The 14690-nt window shown below is 38.8% G+C and overlaps 1 protein-coding gene and 1 pseudogene across 2 annotated transcripts; one reads left to right on the top strand and one right to left on the bottom strand.

Annotated features, from left to right (window-relative positions):
* The first annotated feature begins 1666 nt into the window (after nt 1–1666).
* Nucleotides 1667–2263, top strand: LOC145619665 (GEM-like protein 1 pseudogene; annotated as a pseudogene).
* A 450-nt stretch (nt 2264–2713) lies between these two features.
* Nucleotides 2714–7965, bottom strand: LOC145619066 (putative protein phosphatase 2C 52). Of its 2 annotated transcripts, XM_081673666.1 has the most exons (7): nt 7667–7965; nt 7425–7481; nt 6329–6663; nt 5865–6209; nt 5667–5784; nt 5366–5589; nt 2714–3407 (listed from the first exon to the last, which is right to left on the bottom strand). In XM_081673666.1, exons 3-7 carry the CDS (start codon nt 6590–6592, stop codon nt 2937–2939), a joined length of 1422 nt encoding a protein of 473 aa, XP_081529792.1. In that variant the 5' UTR covers nt 6593–6663; nt 7425–7481; nt 7667–7965; the 3' UTR covers nt 2714–2936. The 2 variants fall into 2 exon arrangements, with proteins under 2 accessions (XP_081529792.1, XP_081529791.1); XM_081673665.1 differs by lacking the exon at nt 7667–7965 and having other exon boundaries at nt 7425–7642.
* Between the last annotated feature and the right edge of the window lie 6725 nt (nt 7966–14690).

The following is a 14690-nucleotide window of genomic DNA, read 5'->3' as shown; positions in this document are numbered from 1 at the left end:
CTGTGGTTCGACCCCTATGCTTGCCTTATACTCGTATTAGGTTTGTTTAGGTTGTATAAATTGTATTTGATCTAGGGATAGACAATTGACGACGCGTTTATTCCCTTGTCAAAAATCCTCGTAGAACCACATGGCCTCCTTGTTCCCAAACCACCTAACCCACTAATCACCATACCCTATGAACGGTCAACATCCTTGGGCACCAAGGAATGGCCTGGTCAAGGCCATGTCGACTCGGTTAGGGCCTCCAACCAAAACTGCAAGACCACGGCTGGGCCGCAAGCGCACACCACTCGCCATGGGCATGCCAACACGCATTGCAGGTCCACGCACGCTGCTGGGTTGCTATGCATGCTTGGTTGCCTTGGCAGGCTTACGAGCATGCCGTGCAAGCCACAGCTTGGTGCGGGCTTGCTGGTGTGCCTTGCCAGTAGGCTTAGCTTGGTGTGAGCTGCTTGCATGCAAGCTTGCTAGCCGCGCCATGCTAGTGCTCGTTGATGCTGCACTCGCAGGCTTGCACACCCTTGCGGGCTACTAGTGCTTGTGGCTTGCTTGCGGCAGCATGTGCTAGCCTATCCCACGTACGGCTTGGCCAATGCGAGGCTATGGCTATGCACTTTGACTTTAATATTGTTGTTTGACTTTATTTGTACGCCTCGTTAATTCGACGTTCGCCCTCAATGCTCTAAGCTCGGAATCCGACGTCAAAATACGAATCCTCTTGTTTGACGTATTAAGGCCTTCGGCTTAATTCGTCGCCTTAATTAGTTTGGTTGCACGCTTGGGTGCGACCCGGAGGGTTTAGTTAGGTAAAGCTGTGATCGGAGATGGCCTCTAACCCGACTTTTCGATCACTTAACTTCACTGAATAATTAACTCCGTAATTGACTCCAAACCCTCTATCGGAATAATACACTTGTTCGAAGGACACCATTCCTTTCAATATATAGGGGTGTTTTTTTCCGAGTTTATGTAGAGCCACGTAGGATTTAATTTTCTTAACGCGCCATGTAGGATTATAAATGTTAGTTATAACCAAGTAGATAAGAGATTTGTAAAATATTTTAGAATTAAATAATTCAAATGTCATATATAAGCAAAATTTGTCGATTACATCAAAAATGTCAATTTTACCCGTTTTATATTGTAAACTTTGCTCGATTACTCTCATTCATCTCATTTCGTGCCCTTTGAGAAAGAGGTTGACTGAGCCTTTGCTTTTGAGTAGCATCAACAATTCAACAAACATTTATGGAAAACATGACCCTTAACCTTAAGGCTAAATATAAGCATTTAATACACACTAGAAAATCTTCTAATAACTTGGTTTATTAGCCTCTTAATGACTCAAAATGAAATTAATGTTAATGATCTAGATACTTCACGAATCACAACTCACGACGCACAAAGTCACAAGTGATAAATAGCAACGGTAAAATGCACCCATAACTTTCAAATTGCAACATGAAAGTGAGCCCCTTCTTGTCCACCTATTCAAGTACACGATTCCACACATCTTATTCCCATTTATGTAGCACGCAATATTTACGCAAAAGTGCCAAACCCACAAAATTCTTGATTCTTACTCCACTAATTCAACCGTTGTTTAAACATTCCTACTTTCAACGATCAACTCTTTCATACAATCATGAACAGCACTACGACCATGACCGTCCCCGGGAACCCCTACCTCCACGCTTCCCCCGCACCACCGCCATCATCATCTTCCGATACGTTTAACAATCTTGGACGTAAACTCGAAACCGCCACCAAAAAAGCCGAAACCTTCGCTGGTAACCTCTACAACCACCTCAGAACTGGACCCGGGTTAGTCGATGTTGCCATGACACGGATCGAGCAGGCAGGTCGTGTTATCGCTGATGGCGGTTGCGACAATGTTTTCCGCCGAGAATTTGGGGGTGTCAATGGTGAGAAGCTTAAGAAGACTTATGCTTGTTATCTGTCCACCACTACCGGGCCGGTTATGGGTACGCTTTATATATCGAATAAGCGAATCGGATTTCGGAGTGATTCGCAGGTTTGGAGTGGACCGGTCAGCGGGCCGGGTCAGTGGGTGTATTATAAGGTGATGGTTATGTTGGATCAGGTGTTGGCTGTGAACCCATCATCGAACCCGAATAAGCCGGCTGAGAAGTATATAGAGATATTGACCAAGGATGGACATGAGTTTTGGTTTATGGGGTTTATCTCATATGATCAGGCTCTTAAGAATTTGTACAAGGCTCTTCAACATTGTAATTGATTGTAATTTTTCAATCTGTTGTACTGTAATTGATTTACTTGATATATGAACATTGTCAACTTTTTCTGCAGAAAATAATAGTCCTCTGCTAGTAATTTGTCAAATACTCTTTGTTATACAACAGTGTGATATTCTGGTTGAGTCGAATGGAAAAGTTTTATCTGTGAACACCACGAATAGATCTTAAAGACACTGATCCAGGCAATCTGCATAACAGCTTACAGATAAAGAAAATGAATAGGTTCTTCGTGCTCTGTTCAAATTTTTGGATAGCTGAGACTTCTGATTATGAAACCAGTGAAGATTGCAGAGCAATTAAAACGAAGTTAAGCCTTGAAATAAAATGGAAAAACATATGCAAAACAAACAAGGTCATCTGTACATGAGCTTTATACCGAAAACAAGACTCAAAAGGGCGGCAGCAGACTAGCTGACACTATAACATTAAGATGGCTGCAAAAAGATTGATAAATTTCACCGGAAATGAGAAGAATAAATGTTAGCCATATATCTATTCATGTCCTTTACATTTCATTTGGTGTACAACACAACTATTTCACAACAAAACAGGAACCAGCACAAACCTTCTACAACATGTAACTCTCTCCAGAAATCAGCCCAGAATCATGAAGAAACCAGACTCTATCCCATAATTTTAATCATTACGAATGAATCATGAATTTGGCTTTTCTTCTGAAAACCTAGGAAGCTGAACAAGTGAATTGACGCGAGTTACCCCTTCCAAACCAGACCAATTCTGATCTTCAGTTAAAACAGATCCCACAGTAGGTACTACTTCAACAGGTAATCTTCGGAAAGAATCGTTCTCTTCTGATGATCTAACAGTCATGTTTCTCTGGAAAGATGGTTCAGAATTCTGACCATCATCAGATTCCAATGCTGCACCAGAATGGTTGCTTTGGATTGTCACAGAGGAGAAGCCTTGTTCGTCATAATCTGATTCTGTATCCATTTTACCATCTAAAAATAAACAAACAACAGCACAGTCATCCATCTTTGAGGTTGGATATTTGAGCTTCCATTCACGAGCAGCTGCTTCAACCAGTACACGTGCTGCTGATGCTCTGGAGGGAGCTGTGGATACTATTTCTACCACTTCCTCATTACTCAATACATCCCAAACCTGGAAAAAAAAAACAGAGAGAAGAAACGATATAAGTAAACCTATTTTTCTTCATCCCACAATGTAAAGAGAGTGACTCATGACTTGAGAGCAATATTTCAGGAGACCTAAACATGTCATGGCATGTTGCAAGCAAGTTACCCGTATGTATTTTTCCCAATAAGATCAGATAAACATCTCTCACTTATCTTTTCTTCTTCCAGAAAAATAGATACAATGAAACATAATTTATATCTGGCAATCAAACAAAAGTTGAATAAATCTCAAAAACTACAAAAACTATCTTCTTTAAATGAAGTTCCCATTACCTCGAGCAACAATAAAAGATACGATTACTCGTGGAAGAAACCTTAGGTATTATACAATTTCACTGTATGTAGGCAACTGTGCCAGTGTTTGATTAGAAGAAAAAAAACTGTCCTTATATTGCCGAGTGGGTACAGTTAATGGAAGGGCTGAGCAAACTGTAAAAATCAACAACTTCAATTTGTTCTACATTCATGATAAACCAAAAGGCAAAAGCTTATGTTATCCACTTATACCAAAGGTGATCATGCCAAATAAATGCACACCAAAGGCCCAAGCCCCTTTTCCTGTTTGATGCTTAAGCAGAATATTTCTAGCAAATTGTGCTCATGTTTGAAAAAGAGTTGGGTCTTGAACCATGTACCACCATGTGGCTTACTAACCAGGATTACAACCAATCAGTTCTTCAAGTTACTATATACGAAGGGACCAGCATACAAGGTAGTCTAAGTGATACACCGATAACGTATTAGAAATAATTAAATAAAAAAAAAAAAAAAAGCTATCTAAAAGCACCGGTCTATGTGGGGCTTCCAAAACCCAACCTCAAAATCCACAAAGTACACATTCAGCACTACTCTCAAACTACAAGCTTACACAATCAGCAAAATATGTGTTAATCTGGTCTCCGCAGGACGAATCAGACCACCACTTCCATCCACATTTTCATTGCATCACAGTAGGGCCAAAAAGCAACCATACAGCACATCACCTGTCCCCTCTTCTTAATATTTTGGATCTTGGGTGGTCATGAGAAATTGACACAATTAGGCTTTGATTCAATAATATTAAATATTTTAGGAAGATTGGGCTTATTTCCATGACAAAACAAGTCTTAACTTATAAAAATGCCACCAACTTGGTACAGCACAACAAGGGCATGCAACCACAATATGTAGGTTTGATCACTTTCTGAGAAACTAAATAATCATCAATCCCATCTTTGTTCCAATCATATCCAAGTTGTACAGTCTTCTACTAGTTACAAGTTATGAGAGAATTGCACAAAAGCAGACTGAAAAACTAATCCCATCTAAGATATTTAGCCTATTTTTAGTAATTTCATCTATGTAACAAAGTGCATTATATTGTGATTACACAATAAAAGGAGCAAACAAGATCAAACTTTCCTAGTTTATTGTAGACAGAATGAATTGAAATAAGTTTTTTTTAAAATATTCGTCCAAGGCTTGGAATGGCTCTCCAAAGTGATTTCAAGATCACTCGAACGAAAAATTCAGACCAAGCAAGGAAGGATTAAGCTTAGAAAAATATGATTTGTGATGAACTTCATGACTTTCAACAAACCTAAGTTTTGAATGGACCTAGTGAGAATCTTGCTTTCTAAAAAGAGATCCCAACCTGCAACTGCTTGATCAAAATAGGAATGAACTCGAGGACCAGCAAAACTATATTTCCATATTAACAAATTCCACCAGTCTAGCGCATTAACATTCACCCATATATTTGTTTACATTGACAAGATGCCAATTACTATTTTCAAAAACAAGTCTCAAAATCTATTCTAAAGATGGAACAACAAAAAGTAGACAATAGTTAGTCAAATCAGTGCCATTGAAGAGATTTAACAGGTAGTACATTAGTTGTATTGTGAATTCCAGGAAACAACAAATGGACAAAACCACACTTACCCCATCAGATGCCATTACGATGAACTGATCTTTATCTGTCAAAATTACATGAGAAAATTCTGGTACAGAGATAACCCCGTATTCCTTTAGACAAAAGTCACCAAATGCTCGTGCCATTGCTAGCCCAGGAGCATCATCAAATGGCAACCAAACTCTAGGAACTTCAGGTTCATCTTGCAATGCAAACACCCTACCCTTGCACCGTTTTATCCTTTCGGCTTCCCCTACAATGAAGCTTTCACAACTAATTAGATTTGCTCCAGAAGGACAAAACCAGAATTTTACATTAATACACACTTACTCGGTAAATCTGGCTTCAGATCAACAGTTAATTGGACTGCTATCAAAGCATCATTGCTGTCCTTAGACCCCATAATTGCTCGTGAATCACCAATGTTTCCCAAGAACAGATTTGAACCCTGCAAACTCAAAAAGATTTAAATTTGGGGATAAAATCCAAAAGTATCAATAAAATAAAAGATTATAGACAATGACTCACTTGTTTCACAATAGAAACAGCTGTGCTACCACTGCAAAAGCAATCCACATTAGGATGCGATCTCAACTCTTTATCCATAGCCTTGTAGGACTTAAGAAAAACATCCCTCCACACTGAGCTAATACTATCTTCAATTGAACCATCTTTCTCAGCTTCTACACCCTCAGATTTAATATCGCCATTACAACAAGCACCACTTGGCCCAACTTCCTTCGTCTGGCAAGCATTTATAAATGACAACAACTTTAACGGCAAAGCATCCCTCACTCTGCGAGCAACAAGATGGCCATGAGGCCCATGCCCATCAAATACACCACAAAATGTCACATCATCTGCCATGAAATCCTGCAACACAAATGATTCAATATTTCAAATGTTAGCTGTTGAACAAAGTTCCATATGTATAACAAGAGAAAAAAAAAATTTAAAAAATAAAAAAATAAAAATGTTGAAAGAATACTCACCTCCCACACTATCATGGCATCCTGGTTTATCCCCTTGCGACCCTGCTGGGTGAATATACATGAACTACGACTCTTCCCATTCATAAAAATCCGATTAGGTATTGATGACAGATGTTGCAGTGTGGCAACATGGTCAGAGAAAGTTCTCTTATTCCTCTTCCGACCACACAATCCCATCCCTAAGCAAGACGATGATGACACTGCTTCTCCATTGCTCCCACTACTACAAGTGCTCTGACTACTAGTTGAAACACAACCACCCATTTGCTCAAACCCAGGAAACCCAACACATTGGATCAAGTTCAACCAAGGAAGATTCCTCCTTTAATTTCCTCCTACAACGGATCGAACCACAAATAAGTATATTAACATATAAACTAAAGTTCAAGATTACTCCTACATAAAGAGTATCCACATTCTACCAAATCCTCGAATACGGAAATACCAACACACCACGCGTCAAACCATGTACACTAATAGAAAAACTACGACTTCTCACTATTCAATCTTAAGTCAAAACTGTTGATCCATTGGACGATACGTTTACTGGTGACCATACCAACCAAACAAACATCGATCACAATGCCAGCATTAAACAAATAAAACCCGAATAAGTTATTCAATATATACCAATAACGACACATACAATCAAGTAAATATAAACAAATCTCCCCTACTAATTAAACAACAGTATCAGTATTATATTACTAAGCCATGTGACCAAGCATTTAGAATATCAACCAGAGTGTCCTCATCATCTTGTCCTTCATGCAATTAGCTAATTCGATACGAATAAAATTTTCCCCAATTGTTTTTGCCAACAAGTAGCAGTCAAAATTCCTAATTTAAAGCAAACCCAAAACCCCAAAATTTGGAAAATTAAAACAAATACAATTATATACTACTCCGTACTAATGCCAGCAAAGATTCAACGGATAATTCCATAAATAATTAAACAAACAATAAATCTAGGGAAATCAACTAACTTGCTAATGTTCTTCAACTCCTAGTCCAAAAAATTATAATTAAATATTCATAGCAAAGAAATTAAGCAAATAATATTAATAATAATTAAGAAATTGATAAGAAATCATACCAGTTAACTAGTGCAGGATATTCAGAACCCTAAGAAGGGTAGATTCAAAATTGGAAACTGAAGATAAGAAAATATTGAAAAGTTAGAGAGAGAAAAAAGGCGCAAAAAATGAAAAAAATAAAAGTAAGAAAAAGACGAATAAAGTTGGGATTTATTGTCAAACAAAAACCACTAAAACCGAGAAAAAATTATATAATTAAATTTAAAAAACAAAAAGAGGAGAAAAGACACAAGAGATCCACCATTTGAAAAACAAACACCCAGAAAAGTTGAGAAAATAAAAAAAAGGAGTCAAAAAATGTGAATATTCAGAGAAATTCAACAGTTTGATAAATAAATGAATAAATAAATAATAAATGGATGAGATAAGAAAGGAAGAAGAAGAAGGAGAAGGTTGGGAGGTAATAAAGAGAGAGAGGTGGAGGAAGGTGGTGAGCATTGATTGTGAAAGCAAAGCAGAAAGAAAGTGTGAAGAGAGAGTGAATGAAGAAAGAAAAGGGGTAGTTACTGTTAGGCTGGACGAGAGAGGGGATTCATCATGTTTTGATGGATGGATGGGTGCGATACATTATGTAATAGACAGATATCCAACCTTTTTTGGAATTTAATTTTGTTGTACTTCATTGATATGGTCCCTAGCTTGGGGTGTTAAAACCTGACTCGTTCAATTTATACCTGATTAATTAACTTTGTGTTAAAAGAGATTTGGTTTGAGATATTTTCTTATGATGATTTATGCATGATTCAAATTTGAAATACACTCCACTTAATTTGAGTATTAGACACTAGAGTTATTAACTAAAAGCTAACTCGTCTTGACTAGAGCTGATCAATTAACTTAAGTGTTAAAAATAATTCGATTTGAGATACTTTCTTGTAATAATATAAATATGATTCAAGCTTGAAATGCACTCGACTTGATTAGGCACTGAATAATTGAACAGTGACTCGAATTTACATTGTTATTCGTCCATTTTTGTTTGCACCATTCAAACACGAAGTTGTGCTATTACTTTACTTCATTTTTGTAAAGTGACACATTAACTATATTGAGTTTTAGGAAAATAAGCCCCTTCACTTTTTAAAATTACAAAGTTGACATTCTCATGCTTGTCAATGTACATTTACGATTTTACACCAAGATTATATTTTATTACACTTTAGTAAAATTATAAAAAGCTACTCCATTCGTTTTCTTTTGGTTGTCGTACTTGGAATCTTGAGAGATTCTAATGGAGATGGAATTTAGTAATTAAGTAATTTTTTTATACTTCAAAATATAGTTACTCCCTCCGTGTTTTTTTAAGTGATACATTTCCATTTCCGGCTGTATTTTTTTAAGTGATACATTTCCTTTTTTGGCAAAACAATACATTAAAATATTATATCTCTCTCCTCTCATGGTCCCCACCCAAACCCACTACTACTTTTTTTATTATATCTTTCCTCTCACATTCATTGCTCTTCAATAAACTATTAACCCCACTATCTTTCTTTAACAATTTTTTAATGCTCCACTACCCCACTTACCTCTTATTTTATTTAAGTCAATTAAATTGCCTAAAACTATGTGCCGGTCAATATGTATCACTTAAAAAAACACGGAGGGAGTACATGAGATTTTGTTATATTAGATTCGTCTTGATATTCAGTTTTTAAATATACTATTTCTACAATTTTTATTTTAAATAATACATAGCTTAAGACATTTTAATTACAATCTATATCTATACCTTATATTAAAAGGCGTTTCTAAGAACGTCGATGTGCCACGTAGGCTCTTTTTAGTTACGCCACGTCAGCTTCCCAACATCTCATGATGCCACATTACCTTTAACCATCTCAACTATTACGCCACGTCACCGAAGAAATCAGCATTAATGTTTATAAAAAGACAAGGTTAAGGAGATTCGAACCCCCAATCTCTTATGAGAAAGATTACTACTTAACTTTCTAAGCCAATTACTAACCACGTTATCAATATGTAAGAAAAAGAAAAGTATATGACTGAAAGGCACAAGGTTTAATATTTTTGTTAAAAAAAAAAAAAAGATACTTAGAAAATATATTTAATAAGTATTCAATATGACTATTATCTCATACCACCTAGGGATGAAAGGCTCAGACAAATTCATCTTTATGAGTATGATACATGAAAACTATTTTACAATTATATATAACGTATGTTTCGAGGCATCGCCCGAGCTAAACACTAGTATTGTATTGAAAACCATGTAGATACCAAATGGGACAAAGATTTAAAAGCAAAAGGAGTAAAATTTTGAATAAAGACAAATCTAGCAAAATCTCACATTGTTATACTTTTTCTCGACGTATAAAGTGTAAAACACGGTTAAAGGCTTATGTATAAACAGGGTAAAAACTCAAATGTTGCAATTAAAAAACTAATTGGAGTAAGTATACAGCGTGTATAGAGAAATTGGTATGTTGTACAATTACTTAGGGCCTGTTCACATTTACTGAACTAAGCTGAACTGAACTGAACTGAACTGATTGGAGCTGAAATGAACTAAACTGAACTGATTGGAGCTGAACTGAACTGAAAACTGAAATGAATATTTTATGAGAGAGGGAAATTAGGAGCTGAACTGAACTGAACTGATTGGAGCTGAACTGAACTGAATTGAAATTAATTAAGTAAATGTGAACAGGCCCTTAGTCCCTCCGTTTCAAATTTATGTTCCTGTTTACGAAAATCGATGCAAGTTTTGACCCATCTTTGACCGTAGATATCTTTAATTTCACACTAGCAATAATCTATTCATCAAGATGAATCAAACCAGATCCCACATGACTATATTTGTTTTTATAGATTAAGAGAAATTTAGAAGATTCTCTTAGTTTAAAAAAGTCAAAGATTCCAAACATAAACATTTTTGTGGAACGGAGGGAGTAATATTCATGCTTTATGTAAAAGTCAGTTAATCGCCTAATTCCTCCATTTTTTTTAAAATTGGTTAGTACAACATATCAATCTCTCTGTTGAAACAAATGTAAATCATGTAATATCAGTTGGAAATTCAAAGAGGGAGAGGAGTTTGACCACGCGCTAATAAAAAGGTAGAAAAAGAGAGGGGGAATGAAAGTTGAAGTGGATCAGTGACTTCCCCAACACACAATAAACTATTCAAAGAAACTTCAACTAGTTCAACAAACACCAAGCGTCATATTAACTTTTTATGGGTTTTGGAAGGTAAAGGTCATGTTTTTCGGGATAGTGGTAGCAAAATTATTACCAAGTATTTATTAGGCCCAAAATGTGCGTCTAGTTTGGATTGGACATGCTAAGACTAAGAAAAATTGCACATATAGAAAGATGATAATGGGCTAAGAAGGATTTCGTGATCATAGCATATGGGCTAACAATTTGGGTTGTATTTTGATCGAACTAAATTTTTTAACAGCTTTCGTTTCATTTTATTTGGAACGATATGACATAAAGTGTGACTAGAAAATGTTTAATCATTGCAAATAATATGGAACGGAGGTAGGAGAAAGTTGTAAGGATAATAATGTAATATGAGGTACATTCTTGAGTCTAAGATATCATTATAAGATTTTTACTAAGTGTACATATATTGTATCAATTAAAATGTGATGATAAAAATAAAATTTTCATTGTTATAAATCTATAAGCTCTGTTTGGTGGTAGCATTTGAGGTAGCTGATTTGAGTATTTCTACCCCGCTAACTAGCCCAATAAGAGCGCGCCAAGTGTCACTGGAAGAGAGGTCCAACTGGACCTCCCAGACGCCGACACGTGTCACGCAGATATTTCTCCCTGGAAATGGCAGCTTTCAATGCCCAAATCCCAAGGAGCCCCAAAAACGGCGCTGCCCTTATTCCTAGGTCATCAAACCCTGGGAGAGGGCGCACTTTTCTAGGACCTTATAAATAGGGAGATTCCTCCATTTATTGGGGGACGTTCCAATCATTACACCATCTGTCACTCTTAAGAAACATACAGACACCTGATCTCGGAATCCGAGAAGATACTTTATTTTTCGCATCTTATATTCCGATTCGATACTAACTTAATCTGCGGAGGCGGACCTCCGAACATTCGGAGTTCCGTTGTTTTGCAGGTATAGGCGGCTTCGTTGGAACCAGTCTCTGAGCTGTAACTCTCCCGAGGGACAAAACACCCAAAACAGTAGCAGTTATCGTTTTCTGATTAGTGCTGAATTTGTCCGAATGTTTTCTGACTTGTTTTTGTCTTGTGTTGATGTAGGGTACCTCCACCAAGTCCCCATCAAAACCATCCGACCCTAAGCTCCAAAATACTAGGACGGGTGATGTGAACGCATCCGGCAAGGGCGGCCGAAAGCACGTGGCTCATAAGCCCAAGAGAGGCCCAGACGCCTCTACTCACGAAGCTGATAGGGAGATCAGCAAGCCGAATGTCCAGAGGACATCGAAGGGTGGGTTCAAGCAACCTACTACTGCTGTCGGCTCAGCAGGTGAGAAGAGGTTTCTGGGGAAGGAACCTTCCTCTTCTGCTGGTGAGAAGAGGTTTCTGGGGGAGGAGAAGGAGGAGGAAGAAGAAGAGGACGACGGTAAAAACCATTCGTCTTTCTTAGTCTTCAAATTAGACATACTTGAGTATTTTTCTAACTTTCTTCTCTTTTCAGTTCTCGTGCAAAGGCCGACTGTTGTCCAAATGGCCAAGTCCATGCTGAGGGCGGTCGATCCTGACGACAAGGCGTCTGTCAGGGGAGTCGGTACCCTGGACTTAGATAGCATCCTGGGGAACGTCTGCGAGGTATGAGTTTAGACTTAAACAATTTTTCATTCTCTTTTTTTTTTTTTTTTTTTTTTGTTTTTTGCTCAAGTCTTTATCCACCTGGTTTTAACCATTCGGCTTCTTTTTGCAGGCCATGCTGCGCGTCCAAGGGCTCAGGCAACCCCTCAAGGACAAGTCCAAAGAGGTAACAGCCGCCAAGGCTCGGGCCGAGTCCGCCTTGGATAGAGCTCAGTTTGATATTGCTTAGAATGAATTTCTGACGCTTGATATGATGTATTCGCAGGCGGAAGCCAACCTGCAGGTGAAGAAGGACCTGGACTTGGCCCGCCTGCACATCACTTCCCTTAAGAAAGAGATCAAAACTCTTAAGGGGCAGCTCGAGCCTCTTCAAGATGCCAAGGAAGAGGCCGAGAGAGCCCAGAAGAGGGTGGGCCGCCTGGAGCAGCGCCTCAGCAACCAGGAGCACCAACTGAAGGCCAAGTTTGAGTCCGTTGCTGAGCAAGAGAGAGAAAATCTTGTTAAGCAGATGATGAGTGATTATGACTCCATCATGCGGAACACTTGGGCGGCTGTGCAGCCGGGCTCGGACTATCAGACTTGGAAATCCAAGTTTGACGAAGCCAGCAAAGCGTTTGACAATCGCCTCCTCGAGGAGATGGAGAATGCTACTAAGGCTGAGGCCGAGGAAGGCTCTGGGTCCGACTCTTCTGGGGAGTCGTCCTCTGGTGAGGAGGAAGATCAGGCGGAGGAGTGAGAGAAACAAGATGAAGAGCAGCCGAAGGACAACAGGCCGGCTGCCAATGAAGAAACTCTCCCCTGATCATTAAGCTTTTTATTTTTTCTGTTTCTGCGGCCGAATGGCCAAGTACTTTGTTTTTCCGGCCTGCGTGCCGAGTATTTGTATCTTTACCGACCGGAGGGGTCGGGTGATTTGACAATTTCTCTGGCTTTGCCAGATTACAATTTTAACCAATCGTCGGTGGCGATTGGTCTTTTTAATTTGAATCCTTCAGCCATTTGGCTGAAGTTATCCATATTATTGTCCTTTGAATTTTTTGAATTTTTGCATATTTTTGGCTAAGTGTTATAACCTGTATACCATGCGAATGTTCTTGCCCCTGGATGGATGTCGAGTGGTTTCGGATTATTGGATTGATTGACTTAGAAATTATTGATACTTAGAAGAGTATTCATGGTTTCTTAGTCAATCAATCACTATGGTGATTGCCCCAAACCACGCGGCAGACGTCCATCCAGAATTGGCAAATAAATGTGTTCATTCGGCCATTGGCTCGAACTAAACTCAAATTTCTAACTTAGCTAATTTGCTTTTGCTAAGGGAAAACCTCCGCCTGTTTTTCCCCAAGAGCAAAAACAGGCGCATTCGGCCATCAGCCTCTTTGAGATAAAATGCTAAGTTTATAACTTAGCCAATTTTCTTTAAAAATAATTGTCCGCCTGTCTTGCCCCATAGGCAAAGATCAGGCGTCATTCGGCCAGAAGCCTCAATAGGTGCTAAGTAGTTAACTTAACTCGTATGTTAGCAAGAATGTTCCACCAGTTTTGCCCCTGAGCAAAAACAGGCGCATCCGGCTTAATGCCTCATTTAGCCTCTACTTATGAAACAGTGGCATACTCATGTTGGAGTAGACAGTGACCGTTCGGTCTCTTTTTGTTTATTAATATCCGGCCATGGGCCTCATCATGATTTTATCTGGCCTTAGGCCTCTTAAATGATTAAGTAAATATTTGTCAAGTGTTGGTATCAACTTAATGAATTTCGTAGGAACGACTTTTCTAAAACAATCGGCTCCTTTAGAGGGATTGGGGCGTCTGCTGTTGGGACAGACACTTTCCAAACGTATTGGCTGTCTATATTTTGTACAGGCGACGCTGAAAAACTTTAAATAAAAAGACAAATTAGAAAATGAAGGCATATTCTCATTAACAAAACTTGAGATAACAAAATTGAGGTATTTACATCCGTACTTAGAAGTAGTACTTTTTCAAGTTGTCTACGTTCCAAGTTCTAGGCAGCTGCCTGCCGTCTGGATCTTCCAGGCGGTAGGTGCCGTCTCTTACTTCCTCATAGATTTGGTAGGGGCCTTCCCAATTTGGGGTTAGCTTTCCTTGCTCATTCGCCCTACCGACTGCTTCCATTTTCCGTAGCACAAAGTCCCCTTCTTTGAGAGGACGCTTGTGTACTCTTTTGTTGTAAGCCCTAGTCATTCTCAGACGGTATATCTCATGGCGCAAGATAGCATTGCCCCTACGCTCTGGTAGTGAGTCCAATGCTAGGCGCATGGCCTCCCAGTTCGCCTCTTCATCATACAACATGATTCGAAGAGTCGGCTCATAGTGCTCAATGGGCAGGACAGCTTCTGCTCCATACACCATAAGGAATGGGGTTTCTCCAGTCGCCCCTTTAGCAATCGTTCTGATGGACCAGAGGACGTGTGGTAATTCATCCGCCCAAAGGCCACCAACCCGTTCAATTTTCT

The sequence above is a fragment of the Chenopodium album genome, chromosome 27 (genome assembly GCF_948465745.1).
Source record: "Chenopodium album chromosome 27, dcCheAlbu1.1, whole genome shotgun sequence".
Classification (NCBI taxonomy): domain Eukaryota; kingdom Viridiplantae; phylum Streptophyta; class Magnoliopsida; order Caryophyllales; family Amaranthaceae; genus Chenopodium; species Chenopodium album.
Note: the sequence above shows the minus strand (reverse complement) of the source record. Positions and strands in the feature narration are given on the sequence as shown.